Source organism: Penaeus japonicus, unplaced genomic scaffold (genome assembly GCF_977035675.1).
Source record: "Penaeus japonicus unplaced genomic scaffold, GWHDUDI00000001_assembly GWHDUDI00000042, whole genome shotgun sequence".
NCBI lineage: Eukaryota > Metazoa > Arthropoda > Malacostraca > Decapoda > Penaeidae > Penaeus > Penaeus japonicus.
In genome coordinates, this window is record NW_028234444.1 from 12,209,900 (window position 1) to 12,234,899 (window position 25,000).

Here is a 25,000-nt window from a genome sequence, read left to right on the forward strand (position 1 = left end):
CGGAAGATAACGTCCATCTTACACGTCGTAATCCTTTCGGCATCCCTGCCTCACCTAACGACCGAAATTACCTTCAAGGTCAAATAAATCAGTGTCCAAAATGTTTTACCTGAAATGCCTAGTCAAATAGTTATTAGGGTGTGTGACACTCTTTCCATTTACTTGCACAAACGCTCTCTGTCCTAAAAAAAGATTCTTCTATAGTAACATAAATCTCATGAACACGGCTCTGTTTTGTATTATCGTGCCACTGGGTTTCTATAATCTCAATTTTCACTAGGGAGGGTATTTTCCAAGATTAGCTTGTCAATTGCTATTGATATTACCAAAGGTCTTCATCTAAAATTGTTGTAATGTTTTGAGGATTAAGGAGCATCAAAATGATTTTTTTTTTTACATTGGTACATATTTCTTAATCTAAGTACCTAATGTGAAAGTCAAGTCTTCATGCCCACAAGTTGAACTAAGCTAACAGGAAAGCAAAGGATACGATGCCAAATCCAAAAAAAGCCTTGATCGTTAAACAGCATAATCAATATGTAAGACAAACAAATCATAAATTCAAATATATAATTATGTACGAAAATATGCATGATAGTAGGTTCATTCACTTATTTTAGTGCATTAAACATGCTTACAGTTTTCGCTTCATATTTCTTCTCCACTACTAAAGGTTATTTGAGACTGGTACAAAAGACATCCAAAATGACCGCAGATCCTAGAAAGGATTTTTTTTAAATCAAACTGTGTTGTTGATATTCAATAGCTGCATTAGCTATATCGACACTAAGGAATAAGGAATTATTTAACTGCAATCTTCATGCATTTTTAGCATATATCATTAGAAATTTTTGACATAAAGAAGTGAATAAGTGATTTATAACATTATTCACAAGTTACCCGAGAGGTTGTGAGCTTTAATCCAAGGAGGAGCAGTGACATTGATTTCATTCGCACGGGACCTTGAAGAGACCTTTCTATCTTCCTTCTCAAGAGTAATTGAGGGGAAAATACTAATGAATCTCAGGAAACTAAATGTGTGTGGCTGGAGGGTGGAAGAGGTCCTGTAACAGAGGTGGGCAGGCAGGCGGTGTGTGAGAGTGGGTCTTGCAGTTTATGATTGGCACTGGAGGTTCTTTTGTTTGCACACACACACACACGCGCGCACATACGCACATAGGGCCTTTCACTAAAGAATTATCTTTTGGTTAACTTGTGACGTTTTGCATTACATTGGTTAGGAAGAGCTCTAAATTTATAATTTGTTTAATTCTTCAGTGGTAAATCTTAGATTGTTGTGAAACAAAGGATCGGAGTATTTTTTTCTGGAGAAGGAAATTGATGTAGGGTTTACATGCAGTACAAAATGTAAATATCGAAGCAAAGAGAAAGTACGAATATTAAAATAGTCTGTTGATAATGTATTATAAAGAGTCAATTCTCATTGAGTTTTTTTTCATTATGATGTATTAATAAGTTGAAATTACTGGTATACTGTAACATGCATAATTGTCTACATTTACGAAATGTTAAAAGTGTGTTTTTCTTCCATTTATGTATTAGTCAATGCTTATATTTAAGTTCCATATCCAATGATAAATCATTAACCTTCCTCTAAGAAATGTGTTGGCAACTGAGCTCCATGTTTTCATAAGGGCGGCTCTAATTAGTTGTTAAGTGGCTACTTCCGCCTTCTTGTGATCTAGTACTTCCGGAAATGAAGCACAGACACAAACTCTTGTTTTTCTTGTTTGTTTCTTTAGGTTTATTCTCTTTTGATACATTCCAATGGTTGTCTGGTGCCAGAATTCATATTGTTGCAGCTGTTGAAGTGTTTTTTTTTCTGTTTTACAGTTGCTGTTACTGTTTCTCATGTGATAGAATGTGAAGTTTATGATGTTCCTAATATTTGATTGTAAGGCAATTATATTATGGAAGTTAAATATTTAATTAATTAAGCTTCTTAAAGATGATATACAAGTTTGATATGGTCTTTCATTCCTTTGAATAAAGCTGAAACCATATTTGATATAAGGTATTTGTCCTAGTGTCATAGTGACGTTAATTATTTGTCATCGCATAAAAGAAGTACAAAACCCTCTTGGCCTTGTTTTTACAGAATTCGGGATTGAAATAAAATCCTTAGGAAGTATTCTCTAATAACTGACTTCATATTAGTTCAGTTGTAATATAGAGATGGAAGTAAAAAATAAAAAAAAACACTGAAATATTACACTCACTTTATTGGTCTTTTTATTAACTCCTTTATATCCAATATAATGACTGGCAGAGTAAAGAGCGTCAGTCTACACAGAGGCTGTCAGCACCTTACTCAGGGACACACACAGTAGGAACAGTAAGCTATGATCTAAATCACAAAGTAATCTTCCATGACCAGGCTCTGGTGCAGTTTAACATGTATCTGTTAACTAAATTTTTTGTCAAATGTACAGTTCTCTCTTGATCACAGCACGTGTTGCATGATCAAGCGCATTGCTGGAAAACATCACACACTGCTACCAAGTGATAACACTGAAACGCATCTGAAAATCCATTTATGAAATACACTTTTATATGTACTGCAATAATCATAAACATGATAGTTTTATAATGAAAACTCTCCATGAGTAAGTTAACTCAACACACACATACCCAGTTGCTGCACTCAGCCTAGACAGACTTAAGCCATGAGGTACACAGTTCTAACAAATTCTATCTGTACAAATATTTACATAAAAAAATGCTTTTTACATGCCATTAATTCTTTGGAAGGGTGATTAAAAAAATGGCTTGTGTGATATGCCTATGATAATCTGCAACTTTCATTCACAACCTAACAACGGCCTTTTGCAGAGATCACTGAGGCTGTATCACACAAACTGCAGTATTACATACAAAACTATTTGGTGATGTGTGAAGATCTATGATGGTCATTAGCATACAAATTTCAAGCACACTTGAATATTAAATGCTCCAAGGATTCACTGAAAAACCCTTACAATGAGAAAATTATTACCAGAGCTAAAACAAAGCACAGTCTACTCACAACTAGCTGCTTATGCTTTGTATATTGTCACTGCACCCAAAAACAAGTGGGAATGTCCACAATACTGACAGGCCATGACCTGGGGCATGGGGTAACGATGGGTCAATAGGTGGCGTCACCTATGTGGTGACTTTTCTCCTTGAAGCATTTATGTACACCATCTTTTGAGTGTCACCCACGAAACTGCTTTACATTTCATCAACTTTGCATTGAAACACCTATTTCACGTCAGCCCTTATTTTCACATTTTAACGTTTATCTTTTAATCACATTCTAAATTAAATTCACGTGAACATTTGAAAAGCCAACTTCTAAAATAAGATATTAAACACTGGCATGTTTACATGAAAAATTCAATTGCTTTTATGCATATCTTACTTGTGTGCTTATTCAATTCATGCTAATGAAACTGGTAGGGGCAACCTTTCTGCTTACAGATATTACATTGCTTATAATAAGTAAATTAAATATTTGGTTCATTATAACTAATGTTTTTTATTTTCTAATTCACTTAATTTCCTGTTTTATCACTGGTTTCTTGTAGTTGATAATCTAGTACGACCCTAAACAAAATCATAAGACAAAATAAAATTTTCAATAAAAATAAAATAAAGAATCGTAAGACACAAAACACAAAGTTTAAATATGATTTCCTAAACAATCAACTGATACATAATTAATCTTAGAGTATAAATTCAGAAGTATAAAAATGAAAACAAAAATATCTTTGTACTACAACTGTAAACAATGCAACTTTCAATGTCAGAATAATTAAAAACTCTCTGCAAAATTCTAAGAAACAATTATATTACTATACATATATGCAAACAACAGTTTGTGCATTTATGGTCAATGTTCATTTGGGTTTGTCTTGCATTGTGTGGTGGAGGTTGTGAATGAGTGTGTACATTAGTATATATTTATCTGTGAGTTTGAGTGAGTGTGAGTGAATGTAAGTGTGAATGTGTACATGAGTATATGCTTGCATGGAAGCTTGGTGTTTTACACATAAATTATTCATACAAAACTTGAAAAAGTAGTTTTCAAACAAGTGGCAGTCTACAGCTGTGTTTTAATAGCACATAACCAATATCTATTGAATATCTTCTAGGTATGAAAGCAGATTCGAACTGCACTGATCCAATCCTATTCATAAGGTACATACATCCTAACTCATAGGATATAATAATGGCAAGGAGAAGTAAATATTCACTGAATATCAAACAACTGCAATTGCTATTTAGTGCCTTTCCCCAACCCTTTCCAATTTATTTCTCTCAACGAAGAAAAGAATTCCCTTTGTGATTTACTTTAACCGAGACTATCGAGGTGTAACAAGTTCCTGTAGAGCATCAAATATTTAAATGCTGACAGAGAGCTTTTCAATAAGGAGATGATAATGGTCCCTCTTACGTTCTGGCACCTACTGTTGCGTAGTTTGAGGCTAGGTTTTATTACGGTAGTTTATAAGAAAAATATCATCTTAATTTATTTTGTGCCTTAAGAGGGAGGTATCTTAGAACTTATGGATAGGGCTTGGTGTCAAAATAAGAGAGAAAAAAAAAAGGTCATACTCACGAAACAGAATCATTTGTGCAATGCTCCCAAAAGACTCGTACGTATGATCTTGCCTTGATTTGAGTCTTTGTAAAACATTACAAATGACTGTAATAAAATGGTCACGTTATGAGGTCAATGATTAATGCATTAATATTAAATAAAATGAAAATACGGATGAAAAAATAATTTTTCAGGAGCACTATGGAATCAAGGCAAATGCACCTCCATACCAAAATATCTATTTTCTAACTTACACTAACTAGACTAGATGTCTTTTAAATGTTGGGAAAATTTCCCTTATTTTTTAATTCTCTTTGTAATCACGTAGAAAAGGTAAGCTATAAAGCAGCATGTGAAGAAGTACCAATAATATAATAAATGAAAGACACCACAGATAAATTACTTATGAAAATCATTCTGTACATGAAAGGTGACCCCTTCTGTGGGCCAATTTTTTCCCTTTTTATTTTTTAGAAAACTAGCTATACACTGTACATAAGCAGTTGTCTGGGTAAGCAGCACAAAGTTGCCCTTAAGCTTAAAACACAGGCTTGTAGCAGCAGCGGCAGGAAACATTTCCTTTATGCACATACTGGCTACTGTCAACACTGGTTTACAGGGCAGCGCACCTAACAAAATTTACTGCTTAGTGAAGTCCAGGACGAATGCATCACTTACGGCTAACAATGTCTTTCATTAGAATACAATAAATGCATTGATGTGTTTTCACTGTTGAGTCTAAATCTCAGACCAGTAATATGCATTACTTCAATTCACACATATTTTTTTCAATGTGGGAGCACTAATGACCATTTCAGCTGCTTTTGCCATTTGATGCTTTTGGAGTACTAAATCCTTATACTTGCTAATACGTTCAGCTTTTCTAAGACGAAGCCGATGCTTACAAAAAGTGGTATATGAATGTAATGTGCACTTGTTCAACACTTGGTAACACACTTCTTGAACAGAACAGAACTTCTTCAAGGCATTTCACGTTTATTAGACAGGGGGCAAGATCTTTGAACAGACCTAACTTGCAGTCCAAACAACTCAAACTGGAGGGATCTCTGTTGCCTGTGGTGCATCTTCCATCCCTTCTGGAGGGACTCTGACTGTACCATTGCCTGTTAACGTTGCATGTCCATTGGAGGGCACTTGGCCATTCGCACACGTACTAGGGGGAGTGCTGATGGCAGGGAGAGTTGCAGCTGAAGGTGTCTGAGGTGGAGACGTCAGAGGGACAGGCGAGGGGGCACTGGGCATTGCAGGTGCTGCAGTGACTGTTGTGATGGGAGGCATGGTGATTACGGGGTCATGGAGCCCAGCCATGTCATTGCTGCTTCCACTGTGGCTTCCTTCACTGGCTGTGTAGGATTCCATTGCTCGGTAGACGAACAGGAGGTCATCCTGCGAAAGCGGAAAAGAGTTAGAACCCACATGAAGTGCCCTTATAAAACAATTCAAACCTAGTCAAGAAACAGATAAAGACAACAGCCATATTTTGTAAGTCTGTAATTATATTTGCTAAGAAAACTTGCAATATCTGAATGTCAACATACATACTTAATCAGTACCTCCAAACAAATATACTTCACAAAATATATCCACCATATTATTACAACAAACAAACCCCAAACAAACAAAAAATCAGAACATCTAACACTTAAAAAAATTTCCTAAACAAAGAATAATACCCAACCTACACCCCCCCAAAAAAGCTTGCACCATCCACCTACCTGACTTGTCCAGATACTCGGCCTTCTATTGTGGTAAAGCTTGGCGAACATGTAAGGGTCCAAGTGCTGCTCGAAGTCCACCTGGTTCTTGAGGGCAGTCAGGCAGCAGAACGTGGCTCCCTCCGTCCCTCCAAAGCTGCGAGGGAAGGTACAAAGGACATTCACTAATTGCCTATGTGACTGGTCAGTGTAATTATGATTTCATTGTAATTAGATGAAGGTGAAGGTGAAGAAGAAGAAGAGAAAGAGGAGGAAGAAGAAAAAGAAGGGGAAGAGGAGGAAGAAGAGATGGAAAAAGAGGATGAGAAAGAAAATGATAAATAGGAAGAAGAAGAGGTAGAAGATTTGATTTGATTTTGACAAATTTATTCATAGGTAGAGAAAAAAGAAGAAGAGAAAGAGGAAGAGGAAGAAGAAAAATAAGAGGGAAAAGGGGAAGAAGAATAAGAGAAAGAAGGGAAAGAAGAATAAGAAGAGGAAGAGAAAGAAGAGGAATGATAATAAAAAAAAAAGAAAAAAAAAAGAGGAGCAGCAGCAGAAAAAAGAAAACTCTTCAACACTCACCGATCAACAACTATTAAAGGCCCATTCTGGTAGTTAGTATGGGCCTCAGACACTAAGGAGACAAGGCTGAGAGTAGTAGTGAGAGCTGGCAGCGTGTGGGGCCAGCCTGGAGCGTGAATTAATCTAACAGGCAACTCATAGTCGTCTTGCAAACTCTGGACTGCAACATCAACGGTCACCAACCCAGCATTCAATTTCTCTTCCAAATACCGCACCTGGGTAAAAATCAAGATTTAAGATTCGGTAATCTGTTTCAAAGTGCAATGCATTGTGTAAGTTTCATGTCAATACTATCTCAGTCATAATGTGTTAATTATCAGATTATAACAAATAACAATAACTTAGTCAGAAAAAATACCTTCCAATGTTCAGAGTCGAAGTCATCATGCTGCGCCGGCCAGAACTGCGGGTAGCCCTGAGCCTCATCCACAGCCGTCAGGACCACTATCGTCTGGGCATTGTGATCCCAAACCATCTGCCAGAAGTCAAGGATGGAGGGTGGCAGAGGGTGCTGTGTCAAGATGAACTCCCGCAGTCTCTGGTGGCCCATCAGCCACGTCGCGTTGATGTAGTCCGAGCCTTCCACGCCTGGTTTGGGGGTCAGGTGTACACGACCGTTCTCCATCGGCAGGTGGTCTGTGCTGCGGTTCTTCTCGCGGTTGACTGGCTTGACTGCACTGACAACGTTGAAGTCTCTTGGCTGGAAATGTGTAACCAGCTGAAAAGCAGAGGGAGCTCATTATCATGAGATAATTTTTACATATTGAATATATTTTCAGTCAGGTTCTTCTGCTGTGAAACACATATCTTGAAGCTCTTATTAAAACTCCATTCCAGCTATAGCTAAATAGAATATAAGTTCCACCCAAATATCATCACATGTCAGAAAACATAGATACATTGATTATTTATAATCAATGTCATTTCATCAATCGTTCCATCCACCATCCACTGCAACTTCAACACTCCAGTGTGTAAGAGAGGTCCTTTGCCATACCTTGAACTGGTGTGAGAGAAGGTACCAAGGTTGGGGCTTCTCCTGTGATCCCCCAGGAGCCTGCAGCATCCTGATGTATCTGCTGAGCCCGGCCCGAGGGATGTTGGTGTCTCCACTCTGGATGGCTTCCAGCAGAGCATCGTGAATGAATATATACTGCTCCTCCGTCTGGTGATAGAAGACATTTCCAAATGAAAATACTATAATCACAAGAGAAAAATCAAAATACAATTGAAAATTCTTTTTTATCATTACAACCCTTTAAGGATATACAACTAATGATAAAATAAAGGAAAATTGTATCTCTAAAAAAATACTGTAGAAAAATACATTGGACTTTCAATTATGTACCAGTCTGAGCTACTAACCTGTACAAGGAAGTTACGTTGTGTGCGAATGTGTTTCAGGAATCCCCAGATATTGAGGCGTCCCTTAGCACGAATATGCTGCAACATGGCATCCAAGACAATGTATGTGCCAGTCCTTCCAACTCCAGCACTGAAAGTATGAAAAAAGGAAATTTATGAAATGTTTTTAGGATAGACACAGAGACACAGCCATACAGACACAGACACACATGCACAGACACAAACAGACAGACAGACAGACAGACAGACAGACAGACAGACACACAAACACATACACACACACACGAAAAATGTATCCCTAACCACCTGTTGCCAAAGTGAGTGAACAAAACACATTAACTAAAAGCCGGTCAAAAGCAGAAAAAAAAACACACTCCCTGCCACACTTGATTCCCCAGGTAATTGTTAATACTTAAAGCTGATAACTTCTTTTTCATTTCAGAATGTATTTCTACAGCCTCCTTGTTTACTTAGTATAAAATACCTTGTTCTCTTTATGCATTTTCCATTTTGTTACCTTTAAGTAAGTGTCTTCTTTGTCTATACTTTGTTACCAATATTTATTATGCCTACATATATATTCATATATTCAGGATTACTTTTCTTGACTAGATAGCAAAGTTATAAAAGAGGAAAATATGCCTATCCTCACTTTAAGTGGTGAAAGATTGGGATAATCTGCTTCAATAATCATAAGGAAAATAACACCACTAAAAATACCAATAATAATAATAATAATAATTATAATAATAAAAGTAACCATAATCGTACTTCTGTTTGTAAAAGTAATAGTAGTAATAATAGCAATGAGCCTACCAAGTTATATGTGACCATGTATTTTCTTTCAAATCCACACCTAATTATGATGCAGTGAGAAATATTGTTGGTTTAACTAGAAAATAATTGAATGGTCTTATAATTTTCTCTCAAGTAAAACATTTTGAGATTTTAATCCATTTTTTCAAAAGCCACTGTGCCTGACAATGCGTAATGCATAAAACAATATAATTGGTGATAAAGGCTGAGTGGTAAGCAGCATACGTCCTCCTCTGTTCTGGATACACTCACTTTTTTTTAATATATATATATTATTCCATTATAAAGGACAAAGTTTTTGAACCGCCATCTTTCCAACATGTTACATTCAATACTCCCCATGAACAAAATATTAGTATCATCATTATAATAGTAAATTCTGTTTCTATATCTAATATACATTATATTTATTGTAGTCATTATCAGAACATTCCTTCTACATGTGGCACTTGTAACTCTAGAAATATAATTCCTATTTTACAACTTATTCTGATTAATATGCTAATTGTCCTCTAATTCAACTCACTTCTACTAAATTTTCATATTCATAAGTCGAAGTTATATCCAATTCATTATTGTTATTAACAGAACAATTTGATTATATTCTTCTATATAAATATTAGCTGTCAAGTGACATGGGTGAAGCTCATGATGTCAAGGCACTGACATGTGGACAAGTGCAATTTGGTTATATTCCTTCAGAAATCAATATCGGCTAAAATACAACAGCGAGCACAATACAACACCCTTGGACTGTAGGCACTGACACTGCATTACCCCTGGTGCATCAGACTTACTACCAAAAACGAGCAAAGTAAATCATACCTGCAGTGGACTATAATGGGTCCAGCATCCTCTGGATTTGCCGCAGCAGACTTTCGGACAAAGGAGAGAACAGGCAGTGGGTGGTCGGGTGTGCCATGGTCTGGCCAGTTAGTGTAGTGGTATTGGTACACTATGCGTTCTCCACTGCCGGACTTCTTACATTTCACCTGAGAGAAATGGTAATTACAATGTATAAATTGTCTCAGTCATTGATACTAAATTGTCATATTTATTAAATAAGTTAGCCTTAATGTACAATTAACATTTTGGTCTTGGAATATAAATCTAACACTACAAAGTGGTGAATATATATAATAGCACTATTTTCAATGTAACTATGACCAATGACCTATGACCAATTATTTGATAATTAGTATGAAAGATTAAAGACAATAAAATGACAAATGGTAATCATGAGAATCATGATATCAAAGAGATGAATAATGCCAACACTGACACTTATAATAAAAAGATCTACCTTTGATTCTCAATTAAGCAACTTTTCTGACCAGTAATAATAATGAAAATACAAATGACTTACCTTCATGTGTCTAATAGCTAGCTTTCTGATGGTGTAAGTCGCCAGAACTTCTTCATGAACGAGACGCACTTGAATCAGGCCATAGATTTCATTCCCTTCCTTAGGCCAGTACTGGTCGCACTTTTTCTGTAACATCGAGGGAAAGGTATTGAGCACGGTTGCAAAATGGGGCAAGAAGTTTTGTCTTGTGGTTGGCTGCTCTTGTAAATGATGTATTTATTTAGAATATTTATGATGTCAAACATACAAAGACACTTTTTTTTTTTCTCTCTTTAATCCGAACACTATTACTAGCTAACCCATTTGCCTTCAGCATCAAGAGGGAAAAGAAAATCTCAATATATATATATATGAGGTTAACAAACAAAGAACCATTTCTTTTAACATGCAACATTTAATATAACCATCCACAAGGGCAAAACTCCTACAAAATAGAGAAACGTTTTCGTTTTGGAAGTCCGGGCCTAAACCCAGACATCAGAGTCACTCGCTAGATCTACAGCACAACTAAAAAATACTAAAAGGCTAGTTTTTCGTGTCAACCCCCACTTGGCCACAGCTTCATGAAGTCTGTCTGACTCATCACCAAGAATGTGGATACACAATGATTAATAAAATAGGCTGAAGCCATTACTGATGAGAGATACTCAAATTAAACACTGACGTTTATTTTCTTTTAATATGTATGAAGTATATACAAAGGACCATTCATGGTGATCATACTTCCTCCATGAATATCATCTAGTATATCCAACAGTGAAGAGGCTTTCGTAAAAAGAGAGTATCATGTACTACAACATTTAACCAGTTTGAGTCAAAATAATTACAGATATATACAAAGAAAGGGCAATACGAGGGTTAAGTGAAAGCCCACATTAAGGCAAGAGACAATGAAGGGCTTTGACCAAGTGGGTTGTGAGCAGTAGCAAGCAAGGGTCGGTTGTGTACAGATGGCATGCCAAGCGAATTTCTCCCTTGTGCACACCTAGCATAAAGAAGTTTTGCACTGTGTATTATACAATACCTCTAGGCATTGGGTAGCTAGCTTTGGCTGTTTTTTTACAGTTTCCTATGAAAGGCAGAAAAGGAAAGAAAATAAATATTACCTTTCAGCCCAAAATGGATGTGGATAATAAGCTGAAAAGATTAGGTTGACAAATCTGCTAAAACAACAGATATAATGGTAAAAAGAAACACCTCATTGGTATACAAAATGTGTGTTTCTGTTCTGTTGAAACCTTGAACTGTATAGGCCTCCATCTCAATACAGGGCTCTAACATTAGCTCTAAGTATGTCTTTTATATCGAGACTTTTTCTCCTATGACAATGAAGTCTTTGTTAGCATAATGAGGCGCAAGCTAAGAGGTGTTAGAGAGCATAAATACTTGTTTAGTATGATATAGAATTCAACTTGTCTTCTAAGGGGGTTAGAAAAATGATAAATAAATAAATAAATAAAAAATATATAAAAACAATAAAATCAATTGCAAAACATCATACAGTCTTGGGCACAAACCATTCTTTAAGAGTTACTACAGTAAATCATAAATAAAGAGGTAAAAATCCTTACATTAGCTGTATAGTACAGAGTCAATATGAAGTATATGCTCTATTTGTGCTCAAACACTTTTGACTAAGAGCTAGGAGAACATAGATGCTAGAGAACAGAATTCTCGAGAAAATGATCTACTTACACGTCCCCTCTCCACGAGATTGGTTATCATGACGATGATGTGGACTCGCTGCTCCCATACCATACGCCAGAACGTGTCGAAGGTGGAGGGCAGTGGGCCTTGGGTGCCGATGTAAGCTCGGGGTTTGTCGTAGCCGTCAATGTAGTTGGCGTTCACGTATTCCATGGCCTTCTTCTGTCCAGGGAGAGGGCGCAGGGGAACCCTCGTGTGGTCATCTAGAGGGAAAAAAGACACTCATGCTGACTTCAAATCAACAGCCACTCAACTGAGGAAAAATAGTCTTTACTGATCTTTCTTTAGGGATAATTCTATCAAGGTAGTTAAAAACAGAATGTGTTACAAATGTAAAAAATATAAAACAATGACTATAAAACATTTACTTGAAACAATTAGCCAAACCTATGACTATAAAAAAAACAAAAAATAACTAGAAAGACTGTTGGACGAAGAAAAAAAATCAATACCAAGAAGAAAAAATAAAAAAAGCACTGCAACCCACATGCAACAATGTTGAGGTATCGATTCTTTTGCTTGTTATCCGGGTGCTGTGAGTGCTCGGCTGGGTGGTGCTCCTGGGCTGAGGCTGCCTGGATGGCCTCGTACTCCTTCGAGAATGCAATGTCCCCATCAGCGTGCAGTTCCGCGATGTGCTGTGAGTCACACAAGAGAAGAATTGTAGTCACTTTATGTATAAATTTAGACATTGCTTTAAATATGATCAGGAAGACCATTTTCATTATTAATATTATATCAACATATGATTCACATATAAAGAGATCTCACCTTTGCAAAGTCATGCACGTCAATTGGCCCGTAGGCCCCATCGCCGCCTGTGTCATTCTCCCAGTCATGCATAAGCACAGGGGGAGCTTTAGGAGGGTCATCCAGGTAATAATAAGCACCTTGGAAGAAACGCCTAAAGGAAAAGAAAAGCACTATGAGTGACTTCCACATTTCTTTAGTGTCATGGCTTTGTAACATGTATTATAAAAGTTGTGTGAAGATCAAAGGCCCATTCATAAGAGTCTCCTTCTTCTCAATAGTGAAAGAAAGGTCATTTGAGTCAAGTGACATGTTCAGGACTGCATGAATTGCTATTGTCTTATTTCTATTCTCTCATTATTCTTTAGTAATACTGATGTAAATAACAGAAACAGTAATGACAAAATAAACACTGCCAATGACAGAAAAGAAAGCCTAAATATAAAAAAATCCTAATATTCTGTTACAACAACAATGATAATAAAAATAATGATGATAATTCACCTCCAGATGATCATGGCAACGACCAAGAGGAATATAGCAAAGGTGGCACAGATGATGCCTGCAATGATGCCTGCGCTCATCTCAAGGCCTGTGCGGCTGACATCCGGTGGGGGGGCATTGTGACAGTCTGGGTACAGGAGAATCTTGCGAGGCTGTGAGAAGGGGCCCTTGTATGTCTTGTTGTTATCGGCAAAGAGGCGTGAGTACGTGCCCCCTCGTACCTTCACCTCATACATCGTGTTGTAGGTCAGGTTGGTCAGGAGGAACTGCAAGGGAAGAGGGTAATATTAAATGCTGTTACCATAATAACTACTAGTGTTCCAGTACATGTTATTTTATTTTCTATAATCAGTATGATCATCAAAATCATCATACCTGAAATTATTACCCAAGGCATTATCACCATCATCACTACCATCACAAAATTTCCCTCTATTCTCCGAGTAAAAAGCAAAAGTCTTGTTCCTGCTGCCGTCATACTTGCTCTCATTCATAAACCAAACATAACACGAGTAATATAAAAAACAAACCCATCATTACCAAGCTCAAGGTGAACATCCACATGTCTTCGGAGCAAAAAATGCAAACATTATGATAAGACCATTATGGCTAGACCACAGCCTATTTAAAACTATTGTAATACACACAAAGGTAGTAAGCTGCCTCAACAAGTATTATTCAAGCAAATGTTACAAAAGAAAATGTAAATAATATATAATGCATAATATCTGATGAGACTTGGATCTGGGGGGAGGGGGGAGGGGGGAAGAGACAGAAATGAGGGAAAGAGCTAGCATAATAAATAAATAGACTGACCAGTAGAGAGATAGTTAAGTAGGTTTATATATATATATATATATATATATATATATATATATATATATATATATATATTATATATTTTATATATATATATATATATATATATATATATATATATAATATATATATTTATATATATATATATATATATATAATATATATATATATATATAATATATATATATATATATATATAAATTATAATATATATATATATAATAATATATATATATATATAATATATATAAATAAATATATATATATATATATATATATATATATATATATATATATATATATAATATATATATATATATATATATAATATATATATATATATATATATATAATATATATAATATATATATATATATATATATGTACATCTATCTATCTATCTATATATAAATGGAGAGGAAAGAGGAGGGGCACATATATCAAAGCACAAACTTCTTTCTGTAAACAGTAGAATAAGCCTTACTATACACAGGACAGGATGTGCATAACTTTCATATTTCTCTCCCTCCTCCTCCTCCTCCTCTTAATCTTCATTTTAAAGTCTTTTTCAATACTATCTCCTTCTTCCCTCATGCTCTTCCCCTTCTTAACACTTTTATTTGCTTGTTTCTAATTCTTCTAATTGTTTCCTCTTCCTCTTCCTCTTCTTCTTCCTCCTCCTCCTTCCCTACCCTACCGCCTCCCCCCCCTCCTTCCTCCTCCTCCTACTCCTCTTCCTTTCTCCTTCCTCCTCCTCCACCTGCTTCCCTCCCTCCCTCCCTCCAACTCCTCTTCCACGCGTCCACCACCATAACCCCACGTGTATGGTAACCTCACGTCAACCTTACGACTTTAAAACGTGTCCTTGTTGCTACCTGGCCGCCGCTCCTCCCGCCCATGAAAGAGGGAGGTGGAGGAGATGGAGGGGAAGATGGAGGGGAAGATGGAGGGGAAGGTAGAGGGGGAGTAGGAGGGTATGTTGGAGGGGGAGTAAGAGGGAGTATGGAGAGTGGAATAGGAGAGAGGAAAAGAGATGAGGCGGGTTATGGAGATCAGGGAGAGTGCGGGGGAGTGGGAGCGTAGAGGGGAAGGGGTGGGGAGAAAGGAGGGAAACAGAGGGGGGGGAGGGGTCTATTTCCAATCATTCTTATTGCGATTTCTTCTCCCACCTCTTCCCCCATCCCCGCCCCTCCCCTCTTTCCTACAATCTCTTTCAACTGAGGGTAAGAGGGAAAGGATAGGGTACAGGACACGATTATTCCCGTTTTTCCTCCTCTTTTCAATCGATTCCGTAGAAGTAGCAATAGTTATAATAATAACAGCAACGAGACTGGGGACAAAAACCATACGTATAAACATACACCATTTTCCCGTTGCACATATCGCATAAAGGCATTTCCAGCACATTAACAAAATAACAAAACACCTTTAACCCGCCATGATTAAAATAAAAAAAAATCGACCTCACTCACAAGGCTAGCAATCAACAGTAATTGACGATACAGAAGGATTAAGCATCCATAACCGCGACAAGTGAAGAAAAAATGAAACAATAGGAATAACACGGAAAACAAAAAGAAAAAAACCCAGAAAAACAGCCCATTGCTAAACAAAAGGCGTAGTAGCGACGGCACCTCCCGGGTCCGCACTCTACGCACCGTCTCCGCCTCTTTGGCACACCCTCCCTCCCCCTCCCTCACCCCTACCCCCCTTCACTTTAGTCTCGTCCTCGCTCTCTCTACCTTTCCGCATTTCTCTTTCTCTCTATTGCTCGTTTTTTTTCCCATGCTGGATTCTCACTTTTTCTCGTCCTCTTTCTTTCTTTCTTTCTCTACTCTTTGTCTACCTCTTTTTCGTTTCACATTTTCAACCTATTCCACTTTCCATCTCTTCTCTTACTTCAGTTTTTCTCGCCCCACCCCCTCATTGTTCCCTATCCATTCCCTCCTCCTTAATCAGCATAATAGCAATTCTCGCTCTATACCTTCCCGTTTTATTACTCTCTCTCTCATTGCCCCCCTCTCTCTGTCTTCATATATAGCTCTATTTTCACCCCTCGCCCTATCTTCACCTCTCGTTCTATCATCATTTCTCGCTCTACATTCATCTCTCTCACCTTCCCCTCCCCTCCCTCTCTCCCTCTCCACCCTCCTCCCTTAACCCCCCCCCCCCCATCGCCACTTCCTACCCGAGTACCCGCGCGCGCGTCATCCGGGCTTTTAAAAATGGCCGTTTTCCCAGACACGCACACAACACGACACCCCCGCAGGCGCCCGCGGTGCTTACTCCGTCGCGCCAATTAGAGAGTGAATCAAAACTGGACCCTTATCACGCTTCAGATGCTGTTGCTGCTTGGGGATACGGTGGAGAGGAGGAGGAGGAGGAGGAGGAGGGGAAGAGGGGGAAGGAGGAGGAGGAGGAGGAGGAGGAAGAGGGGGAAGGAGGAGGAGGAGGAGGAAGAGGGGGAAGGAGGAGGAGGAGGGGAAGAGGGGGAAGGAGGAGGAGGAGGGGAAGAGGGGGAAGGAGGAGGAGGAGGGGTGAGGAGGAGGAAAAGGGGGAAGGAGGGGGGAGGAAAAAGAGGAGGAGGTGGTGGAAGGGGAAGGAGAAAGGGGGAGAAGGGAGAGGAGGTGGATGCTGATGATGATGATCCTACTACCAACAATACGTAGACCCACAAGAAAGCCCTTAACTGTTTCCTCTTTTTTCATCATGAGCCGTCAACAAACGAACGCTGACCATGCGAAACCACCACTCCACCCCCCAGCCCCCACCCCCCAACAAAAAAAGCCACGTCACGACAAGACTTCGCTGATTCGCTGACTGACGAAAACCGGATAGAGACAACACAGTCACAATGTACTCTTCCCTTGTCTCGCCCTTGTCTACCTCCCTCTCCTCTCTTTCTTTCCACTCCATTCTCTCCGTTACTACACCCCCCCCCCATTCCTCATCCTCATCCTACGAGAGGCGCTGAAGAATCCTACAGAGAATCTTCATCTTGCGAGAGACCTGAGAGGGACTTCTGTCACCTCCGGGATAATGAAAGGGGGCATGGGGGTAGAGGGAGGAAAGGAGGGGGGGATAGAGGGAAGGAAATCAGAAGGGGTCATAGGGGAGGTCCTCGGGAGAGGGAGTGAGTGAGTGAGAGAAATAGAGAGATAGATAGATAGAAAGAATGAAGGGCTTTAGGAGAGAAGAGGCGAAGAAAAAGGGAATGGAAAGCAGAGAAAAGACCGGAAAGGCCATGGGTATACAAGGTAAGAGACGAGAGAGGGAAGAGAAAAAAGAAGAAGACAAAAGGGAAAATAAAGCCAGAAAATGGAAGGGGAAAGAGAAGAAAAGTAAGGGGAAAGAACGTGAATAAAGACGAATACAAACTTAAAGGACGGAAAGAGGGGAGGAGGGAGGATGTTGTCACAGGTGGCAATGCCGAGAGGGGGTTGAGGGGAGATGAAGTAAAGGGGAGGAGGGTAATAACAAAGAGTGCGGGGAAAGAAAGGAGGGGAAAAGGACAAGGAATGAGGGAAGGAGACGAGGGCGAGAAATGAGCCAAGTATACTTAGTGACATGCGGCGCAAGATAACAAGCAAGGGAAGTGGTCTAGTTGGGGTCCGTCTTGTGCAAAGTTTTTAATAACAGAAACTAGTGCTGTGGGGGAGAAAGAGGAAGAGGAAGAGGAGGGGAGGGGGCGGTAATGAAGAGGAGGGAAGGGGGGCGGTAATGAAGAGGAGGGGAAGGGAAGGGGGGCGGTAATGAAGAGGAAGGGGGAGGGAGGGGATAAGGATGAGAAGGAGGGAAAATAGGGGGAGGGGGAGGGAAAGGAAGGAAGAGGAGGAAGAAGGGGAAGGGAGGGGATTAGGATGAGGAGGAAGAAGAGGCAAGGAGGAGCAATAGGAGAAGGATGTGGAGGAAGAGGAAGTGGTAATGAAGAGGGGTGGGAGGGGAGGAGGAGGAGGCGAAAAGTGAAGACATCAAAGCAGTAAAAAACAAACAAATCACAAACAACACACACAAAAATACCAACATCAAATATATCCAATAAAAAGAAGAGAAAAAGGAGAGGAGGAAAATAAGGAGGAAAAAATAGGTGGTACGAGGGCGGGCAACTGGAGGAAGAGATGGAGGAAGAGAAGGAGGAAGGGAGGGAAGGAGGGAGGAAGGACAGCGAAGAGGAAGAGAGGAGAAGAAGGAAAAGAGTCAAGGAAGGAGAACGAGAGGGGGAAGGAAGAACAAACGGAGGTAGGGAGGGAGGAAAAGAGGGAGAAGGTGGTGGGGGATAGGGAAGCCTCCACATAGGGGCAGGGACTGTGTGAGGGGGGAGAGGGGGGGAGATGTCAGAGGCCGGATGCTGCAGAAACTGGTTTACGAAGCGAACACACCCTCAAAAGACGATTTTACACAAAATAAAAAAGACAAAAACAATAACAACGATATAGACTGGACTGACAAGAACACGATCCCGCCCCCCACACAAATCCGGGAATGAATGATAAATAAATCTGAAACACAGATACATATATATACTTACAATGGAGACAAAAGAAAAAGACAACAAAGATATAAAGATCTCCAAAAACGCTGTGGGAGGGCGAGACGAGGCGAAGAGGTGGAGGGGAGGTGTGGGGGCAGGGGACGGAGGCGGTCAATGAAGTACCTTCTTGTTTCCTCCTCCCCCTCCCCCTCCTCCCTCCTTCCTCCTAACCCCCTACCTTCACGCCTTTCCCTTTCTCTTCCTCCCTTCCTTAGTCTCCTTCCCTCTCTCTCTCCCCCCCCAACCACCTCCTTACTCCTTTCTCCTTACCTCCCTCCCTCCCACCTCCTTACTCCTTCCTTCTCCCTCCCACCTCCTTACTCCTTTCTCCCTCTCACCTCCCTCCCTCCCACCCACCTCCTTACCTTCCCCAACCTCCCCCTCTCCGCCTCCCCCCCCTACCCCCCCATATGACTCACCCTCTTCGCGCGGCAAACAACACATGCTCTGCACACCCGAAGAGCATTGGATAACCTTAATAAAAAGGAGCTGGTGGCTGGGTCTTGTTCCTTTATTGTCTTTGTTATCGGCTCATCGCATCACGGGTCTTGTGTTGTCTCTATTTCACGTCGGAGGCTTTCATTTCTCTTTGATATCGCCATCGTCATCTCATCGTCATCTCATTGTCATCTCATCATCATCATCATCATCATCATTATTTACTGATAATTCTTTTTACCTTCTTCTTTTCCTTATTCCATCTTCGTTACTGAGGTTGCGGCAAGTATTGAGACGGAGGAAGGAAGGAGGGGGGTGGGGGGAGGGGGAGAGAAGAGAGGAAACGAGACATACCGAGGAGTTCGTGAGAGTGGGTGCGTGAGAGTTCAGAGGAGGGGTTAGGGGTTGGAGGGACGGGTAAAGAAGGGGGGTGGGTGGGGGGAGGAGAAGGAAAGGCAAGGTGAAAGATTGATTGATTTTGAAAAGTTTATTTATACCATATATAATGTACGAAAAAGTGAAAGAGAAGAGTCAAGGACGAACGAACGAACGAACGAGAGAGAGAGAGAGAGAGAGAGAGAGAGAGAGAGAGAGAGAGAGAGAGAGAGAGAGAGAGAGAGAGAGAGAGAGAGAGAGAGAGAGAGAGAGAGAGAGAAGAGAGAGAGAAGAGAAAGAGAGAGAGAGAGAGAGAGAGAGAGAGAGAGAGAGAGAGAGAGAGAGAGAGAGAGAGAGAGAGAGAGAGAGAAAGAAAGAAAGAAGGGGAGAGGGGAACCAAAAGTACAAATAGACGAAAATCAGGATTAGAATCTGCAACAACAATAAAGAAAATAAACCTAATTACAACTAGAAAAAAAGAGGAAATAAACGTATTAAAGAGAAAATATGAAATCATAAAGAAAATGGAAAACTGAGAAAAGAGGGAAAGGGAGAAAGAAGGGGAAAAATACCGGAAAGGGGAAAGGAAGAGGCGAAGGAGGAAGGAAAAAGAAAAGAAAACAAAGAAGACAGAAAGACTAAACAAGAAAAGCGAGAATAAAAGACAAAGAAAGGACCGAAAAGAGTGAAAAAAAGGAAAAGTTAAAACAAAAAATCCAACTCCTACAAACCGGAAAGGCAAGAAAAACAAAACGCGGGGAAGCCACGCAGGTCATCATCCCCAGCAAAGCCAGCCAAGCCTACCAGCCATTTCCGACGCCAACGACACGACGAAACAGAAGCAGAAGACAAGCAAAGCCAAGAGTGACGGCCGAGGGGAAGGGACACACAAGTCACGTGATGTAAACAAACCTTGGGGTACACGAGCGCGCAGCAGCCACGTCACGCGAACCGCGGGAATGCACGAAACATGCACCCGCTGCTTTGGGGAGGGATGTGCATGGGTGCAAGGCGGGGAAGCAGCGGATGGAGGTAGGGGACAGGGAGGGGGACAGGGAGGGGGACAGGGAGGGGGCAAGGAAGAGGGGAGGAAGAGGAGGAGGAGGAGGAAAAGGAGGAGGGGATGTAGGTAGGGGACAGGGAAGGGACAGGTTGGGGCAAGGAGGAGAGGGAGGAGAGGGAGGAGGAGGGAGGAGGAGGAAGAAGAGGGGGAAGAGGGAGGAGGAGGAGGAGGAAGAAGAGGAGGAGGAGGAGGTTATATCATTGGGACATGGAAGCATAAGGAAAAAGATGGATGTGGAAATGGAAAAAGGAGAGCGTGATGGAAAGAGGGGAAGGGAAAGGGGGTAATGAAGGGAAAGAGGAAATTAAAGAACATGGAAGGAAAAGACGCGAGAGGGAGAGAGAGTGGGTGAGGAGAGATATATCTATGGATGTATGAAGAGGGAGAAAGGAAGAGAGGGGGAGAGGAAAAAAGGTAGGGGGATGGATGGATGGATGGATGGATGGAGAGCGAGAAAGAGAGAGAGAGAGAGGGGGAGAGGAAAAAAGGTAGGGGGATGGATGGATGGATGGATGGATGGATGGATGGATGGAGAGCGAGAAAGAGAGAGAGAGAGAGAGAGAGAGAGAGAGAGAGAGAGAGAGAGAGAGAGAGAGAGAGAGAGAGAGAGAGAGAGAGAGAGAGAGAGAGGGGGGGGGGGGTCAAGAAGCCGCGGCGCTGTCCATCTGCGGGCAAGTGGGGGCGTCCGCCATGAAATTTGGATGCGGCGAAAGCCAGCCTCGGTCGCGGGCGAGAGGCGGTGGCGGCGGTGGAGGAGGAGGAGGAGGAGAACGAAGAGGATATGGGCGAAGGAGGAGGAATAGGAGGAAGAGGAGGACGGTGAGGAAGACGAGGAATAGGAAGAGGATGACGACGAGGAAAAGGAATAGGATGACGACGAGGAAGAGGAAGAGGAAGAGGAGGAGGAAGAGGATATGGGCGAAGGAGGAGGAAGAGGAGGACGACGAGGAAGAGGGGAGGAGGAGGATATGGGTGAAGGAGGAGGAGGGGAAGAGGGGAGAAGGAGGGGGAGGAGGTGGAGGAGGAGGAGGAGGAGGAGGAAGTGGAGGAGGAGGAAGAAGAAGAAGAAGAAGAAGAAGAAGAAGAAGAAGGAGAAGAAGAAGAGGAGGAAGAAAAGCGCCGTCCTGGGTTAGGCCTACTGTACACAGCCGAGGGAATAGCCGGGGATTACCTCCATGATGACAACTTCTAGAACTTTTGTGAGGAATGGGAAGGGGACGAGAAATCTAAGTTAAAAAGAGAGAAACAAAAGAAAGAAATTGAGACAAAGAAAGGTGAGAGAGAGAGATGTAATACGGTCGAAGAACGACTTAAACACGTCAGTAATTTCACCTAACCTCATTAAAGTCCTGAAATTAAGATTAAAGGGACAATGCTTTAAGAGATTCAGGTAGAGGAGGAGGGGGGAGGGGGAAGGAGGAGGAAGAAGTTATCATAAGATGGAGAAAAGGGGAGAGAGAGAGAGAGAGAGAGAGAGAGAGAGAGAGAGAGAGAGAGAGAGAGAGAGAGAGAGAGAGAGAGAGAGAGAGAGAGAGAGAGAGAGAGAGAGAGAGAGGGAGGGAGAGAGGAAGAGATAGAGACGAAAGAGAGAGAAAAAGAGAAAAAGAACAGAGAGAGAGAGAAAGAGAGCAAAAAGAGAGAGAACGATGGATAGAAAGAGACACAGAGTAAACGAGAGAGAGAAAGTAGAACAATGAGAGGAAAAAGGACATGAAAAGTCGTAGAGGAAGTGAAGCCTTATCCTACAGAGTGGGAAGAGGGAAGCAGCTGGAGGAAGAGGAGTAGCAGGAGGAGGAGCAGGAGGAGGAGGAGGAGGAGGAGGAGGAGGAGGAGGAGGTACAGGAAGAGGAAGAGGGGAAGTGAGTGAGAGAAGTGGAAGTGGGGGATATGAAGGAAGAAGAGGAAGAGGGGTGAGTGAGAGAGGAGGAAGTAGAGAAAGAAGAAGAGGAAGAGGGGTGAGTGAGAGAGGAGGGAGTAGAGAAAGAAGAAGAGGAAGAGGAGGAGTAGGAGTAGGAGTAGGAGTAGGAGTAGGAGTAGGAGTAGGAGGAGGAGGAGCAGCAGCAGGCCTCCTACACACGTCCGTCTTCCCTCCCGAGATAATCAATCGTATCCTATGATGCCGGCTCTCCCCCCACAACTAACTCCGCCCCCCCCCACCATTTCTGCCTTCCTCCCTTCGCTCCAATCCCGCAAGGAACTACATTCTCATCTTCGCCCTTGCGCCTAAACCCTGCATCTCCGCCCTTAGACTCGTTCAAAGTCACCCTCACACCACACCCTGCATCTCAACGCGACCCTTACATCCACACCCAACACTTCCAGCCTGATAACCACACCCACGCCACACCCTACATCTCCGCCCTTACACCCACACCCTCCATCTCATCTCCACCCTTAAAACCTACACCTTGCACTTCCACCCTTGCACTCACACCCCCACGCCCACACCCAACCAAGGCGAGCGAGCGGGTGCGTAAATCAACCAGAACCCGAAGTCAGAATCCGCAAACAGCTGATGTACTTTTCATGTGGCCGACACATTTAGCCGCTTTCTCGCTCGCTCTTTTGATTACTGTCCGCAGAGGAAGGAAAGGGGGAGGGGGGGGGGCAGAGGGAGATAGGAGGATGGGGAGGGAGGGAGGAGGAAGAGGGGGAGAAGAGGAGGGGGAGAGGGAGGGAGGAGGAAGAGGGGGAGAAGAGGCGGGGGAGAGGGAGGGAGGAGGAGGAAGGGGAGAGGGAGGGAAGAGGAGGAGGAGAGGGAGGGAGGGGGATGAAGGGGAGAGGGAGGGAGGAGGAGGAGGAGAGAGAGGGAGGAGGAGGGGGAGAGGGAGGGAGGAGGAGGAGGGGGAGAGGGAGGGAGGGAGGAGGAGGAGGAGGAGGAGGAGGAGGGAGGAGGAGGAGGAGGAGGAGGAGGAGGAGGGGGAGAGGGAGGAGGAGGAGAGGGAGGAGGAGGGGGAGAGGGAGGGAGGAGGAGAGGGAAAGGAAAAAGGAGAAGGAGAGAGAAGGAAGAGGGTGGGAGGAGGGGAGGGTTAAAGAAGGAAGAATAAAAAGAAGTGAAGTAGGAGGAAGGAGTAAAGGAGGAAGAGAGAAAAAAAAAAAAAAAAAAAAAAGCGAGAAATAAGAACGAAAAAAAAGAGAAATAGGGAAGAGGTAAAAAACAAAGGAAACAAGAAAGAAAGAAAAAAATAGCGAAGCCTCTTGGAAGGAAGATTATCGTATCCGCTCCCCTCCCTGACTTCCCCCTTCCCCCTTCCCCCATCCCCTCCCATCATCATTACCATCTCCTGTCTTGCCCCACTGCCCTGCAAGATACCCAGACGCAACACGTGTGCGCAACCCCCCCCCCCACTCATCCCTACCCCTATACCCCTCCCCCTCTCCTCTCCTTTCCTACCCCTCTCATCATTGACTTACCCCTACCCCCCTCTCGCCCTCTCTTCCCCTTTCCCTTCCCCTCCCCTAAATGCCCCCTCCCCCCAACTATTTTTGTATCCAAGAAAGACGGAAAATAAACAGAAGGGGAAGAAAGAAGACAAGAATAAAGAAGACTGAGAATAAGAAAGAAAAAAGACATGACACAATAAAAATAAACTCAATAACTACCCAGCCAATACCCGAAATACCCCCCCCCCTGGAAACCCTAGGGGGGGATATCTCATGCTACCCCTGCAATTTCTACGATGGTTCGCTCTAACGGGGTTCGGCAGAATCGGCCCAGTGATGCGGGTCATAACACTGATAATTATCGCTTTCCTAGGGGGTTCGGAGAATCGAGACAGAGAATGAGGGAGACAGAGATGAAGCTTTTAGAGGAGAGATGAGAGAGAGAGAGAGAGAGAGAGAGAGATAGCAGAGAGAGAGTGAGAAAGAGAGAGAGAGAGAGCAGAGAGAGAGAGAGAGAGAGAGAGAGAGAGAGAGAGAGAGAGAGAGAGAGAGAGAGAGAGAGAGAGAGAGAGAGAGAGAGAGAGAGAGAGAGAGAGAGAGAGAGAGAGAGAGAGAGAAGATAGAAAGAAAAAAAAGGAAAGAAGAGGAGAGAGAGAATAGAAAGAGAGAGGAAGACGGAAGATAAAGGAATAGAAGAAGACCAAGGAGAAGGAACGACTGCACCAGAGAAAGGTGACCGGCAGTGACCGTCAAAATGACAACCAAGAAGTAGCATTAGAAAAATCTTAGAGATAAAGGGATGATAAAAAATAATAATTAAAAAATCAACAAATTAAATCCAAAAGAAGAAAGATTGCGACAAAAAGAAGACGAGAGAAATTGATAAAAAAAAAATAATAATAAAATAAGACGAAACAATTCTTCATGAGGCCGACGAAAGATGCTCGACCTGTGTGCACAAAAGATAAGTGAAAGG

General features: G+C 41.9%; 1 protein-coding gene across 6 annotated transcripts in view; it reads right to left on the bottom strand.

Annotated features, from left to right (window-relative positions):
- Window positions 1-2,228: 2,228 nt before the first annotated feature.
- Ptp99A (Protein tyrosine phosphatase 99A) overlaps window positions 2,229-25,000 on the bottom strand; it is a 1,207,867-nt gene continuing 1,185,095 nt past the window's right edge. For 5 of the 6 annotated variants that reach the window (XM_086535154.1, XM_086535153.1, XM_086535151.1 and 2 more), the window contains 13 exons: window positions 13,415-13,680; window positions 12,932-13,064; window positions 12,648-12,798; window positions 12,149-12,363; window positions 11,478-11,522; window positions 10,454-10,579; window positions 9,913-10,079; window positions 8,272-8,401; window positions 7,904-8,071; window positions 7,265-7,624; window positions 6,907-7,121; window positions 6,343-6,478; window positions 2,229-6,013 (listed from right to left, as the gene is read on the bottom strand). In XM_086535154.1, coding sequence (XP_086391280.1) covers window positions 5,657-6,013; window positions 6,343-6,478; window positions 6,907-7,121; window positions 7,265-7,624; window positions 7,904-8,071; window positions 8,272-8,401; window positions 9,913-10,079; window positions 10,454-10,579; window positions 11,478-11,522; window positions 12,149-12,363; window positions 12,648-12,798; window positions 12,932-13,064; window positions 13,415-13,680 — 2,469 coding nt within the window. In that variant the 3' untranslated portion in view covers window positions 2,229-5,656. The remainder of the gene's footprint in view (window positions 6,014-6,342; window positions 6,479-6,906; window positions 7,122-7,264; window positions 7,625-7,903; window positions 8,072-8,271; window positions 8,402-9,912; window positions 10,080-10,453; window positions 10,580-11,477; window positions 11,523-12,148; window positions 12,364-12,647; window positions 12,799-12,931; window positions 13,065-13,414; window positions 13,681-25,000) is intronic. The other variant, XM_086535152.1, reaches the window with a different exon arrangement.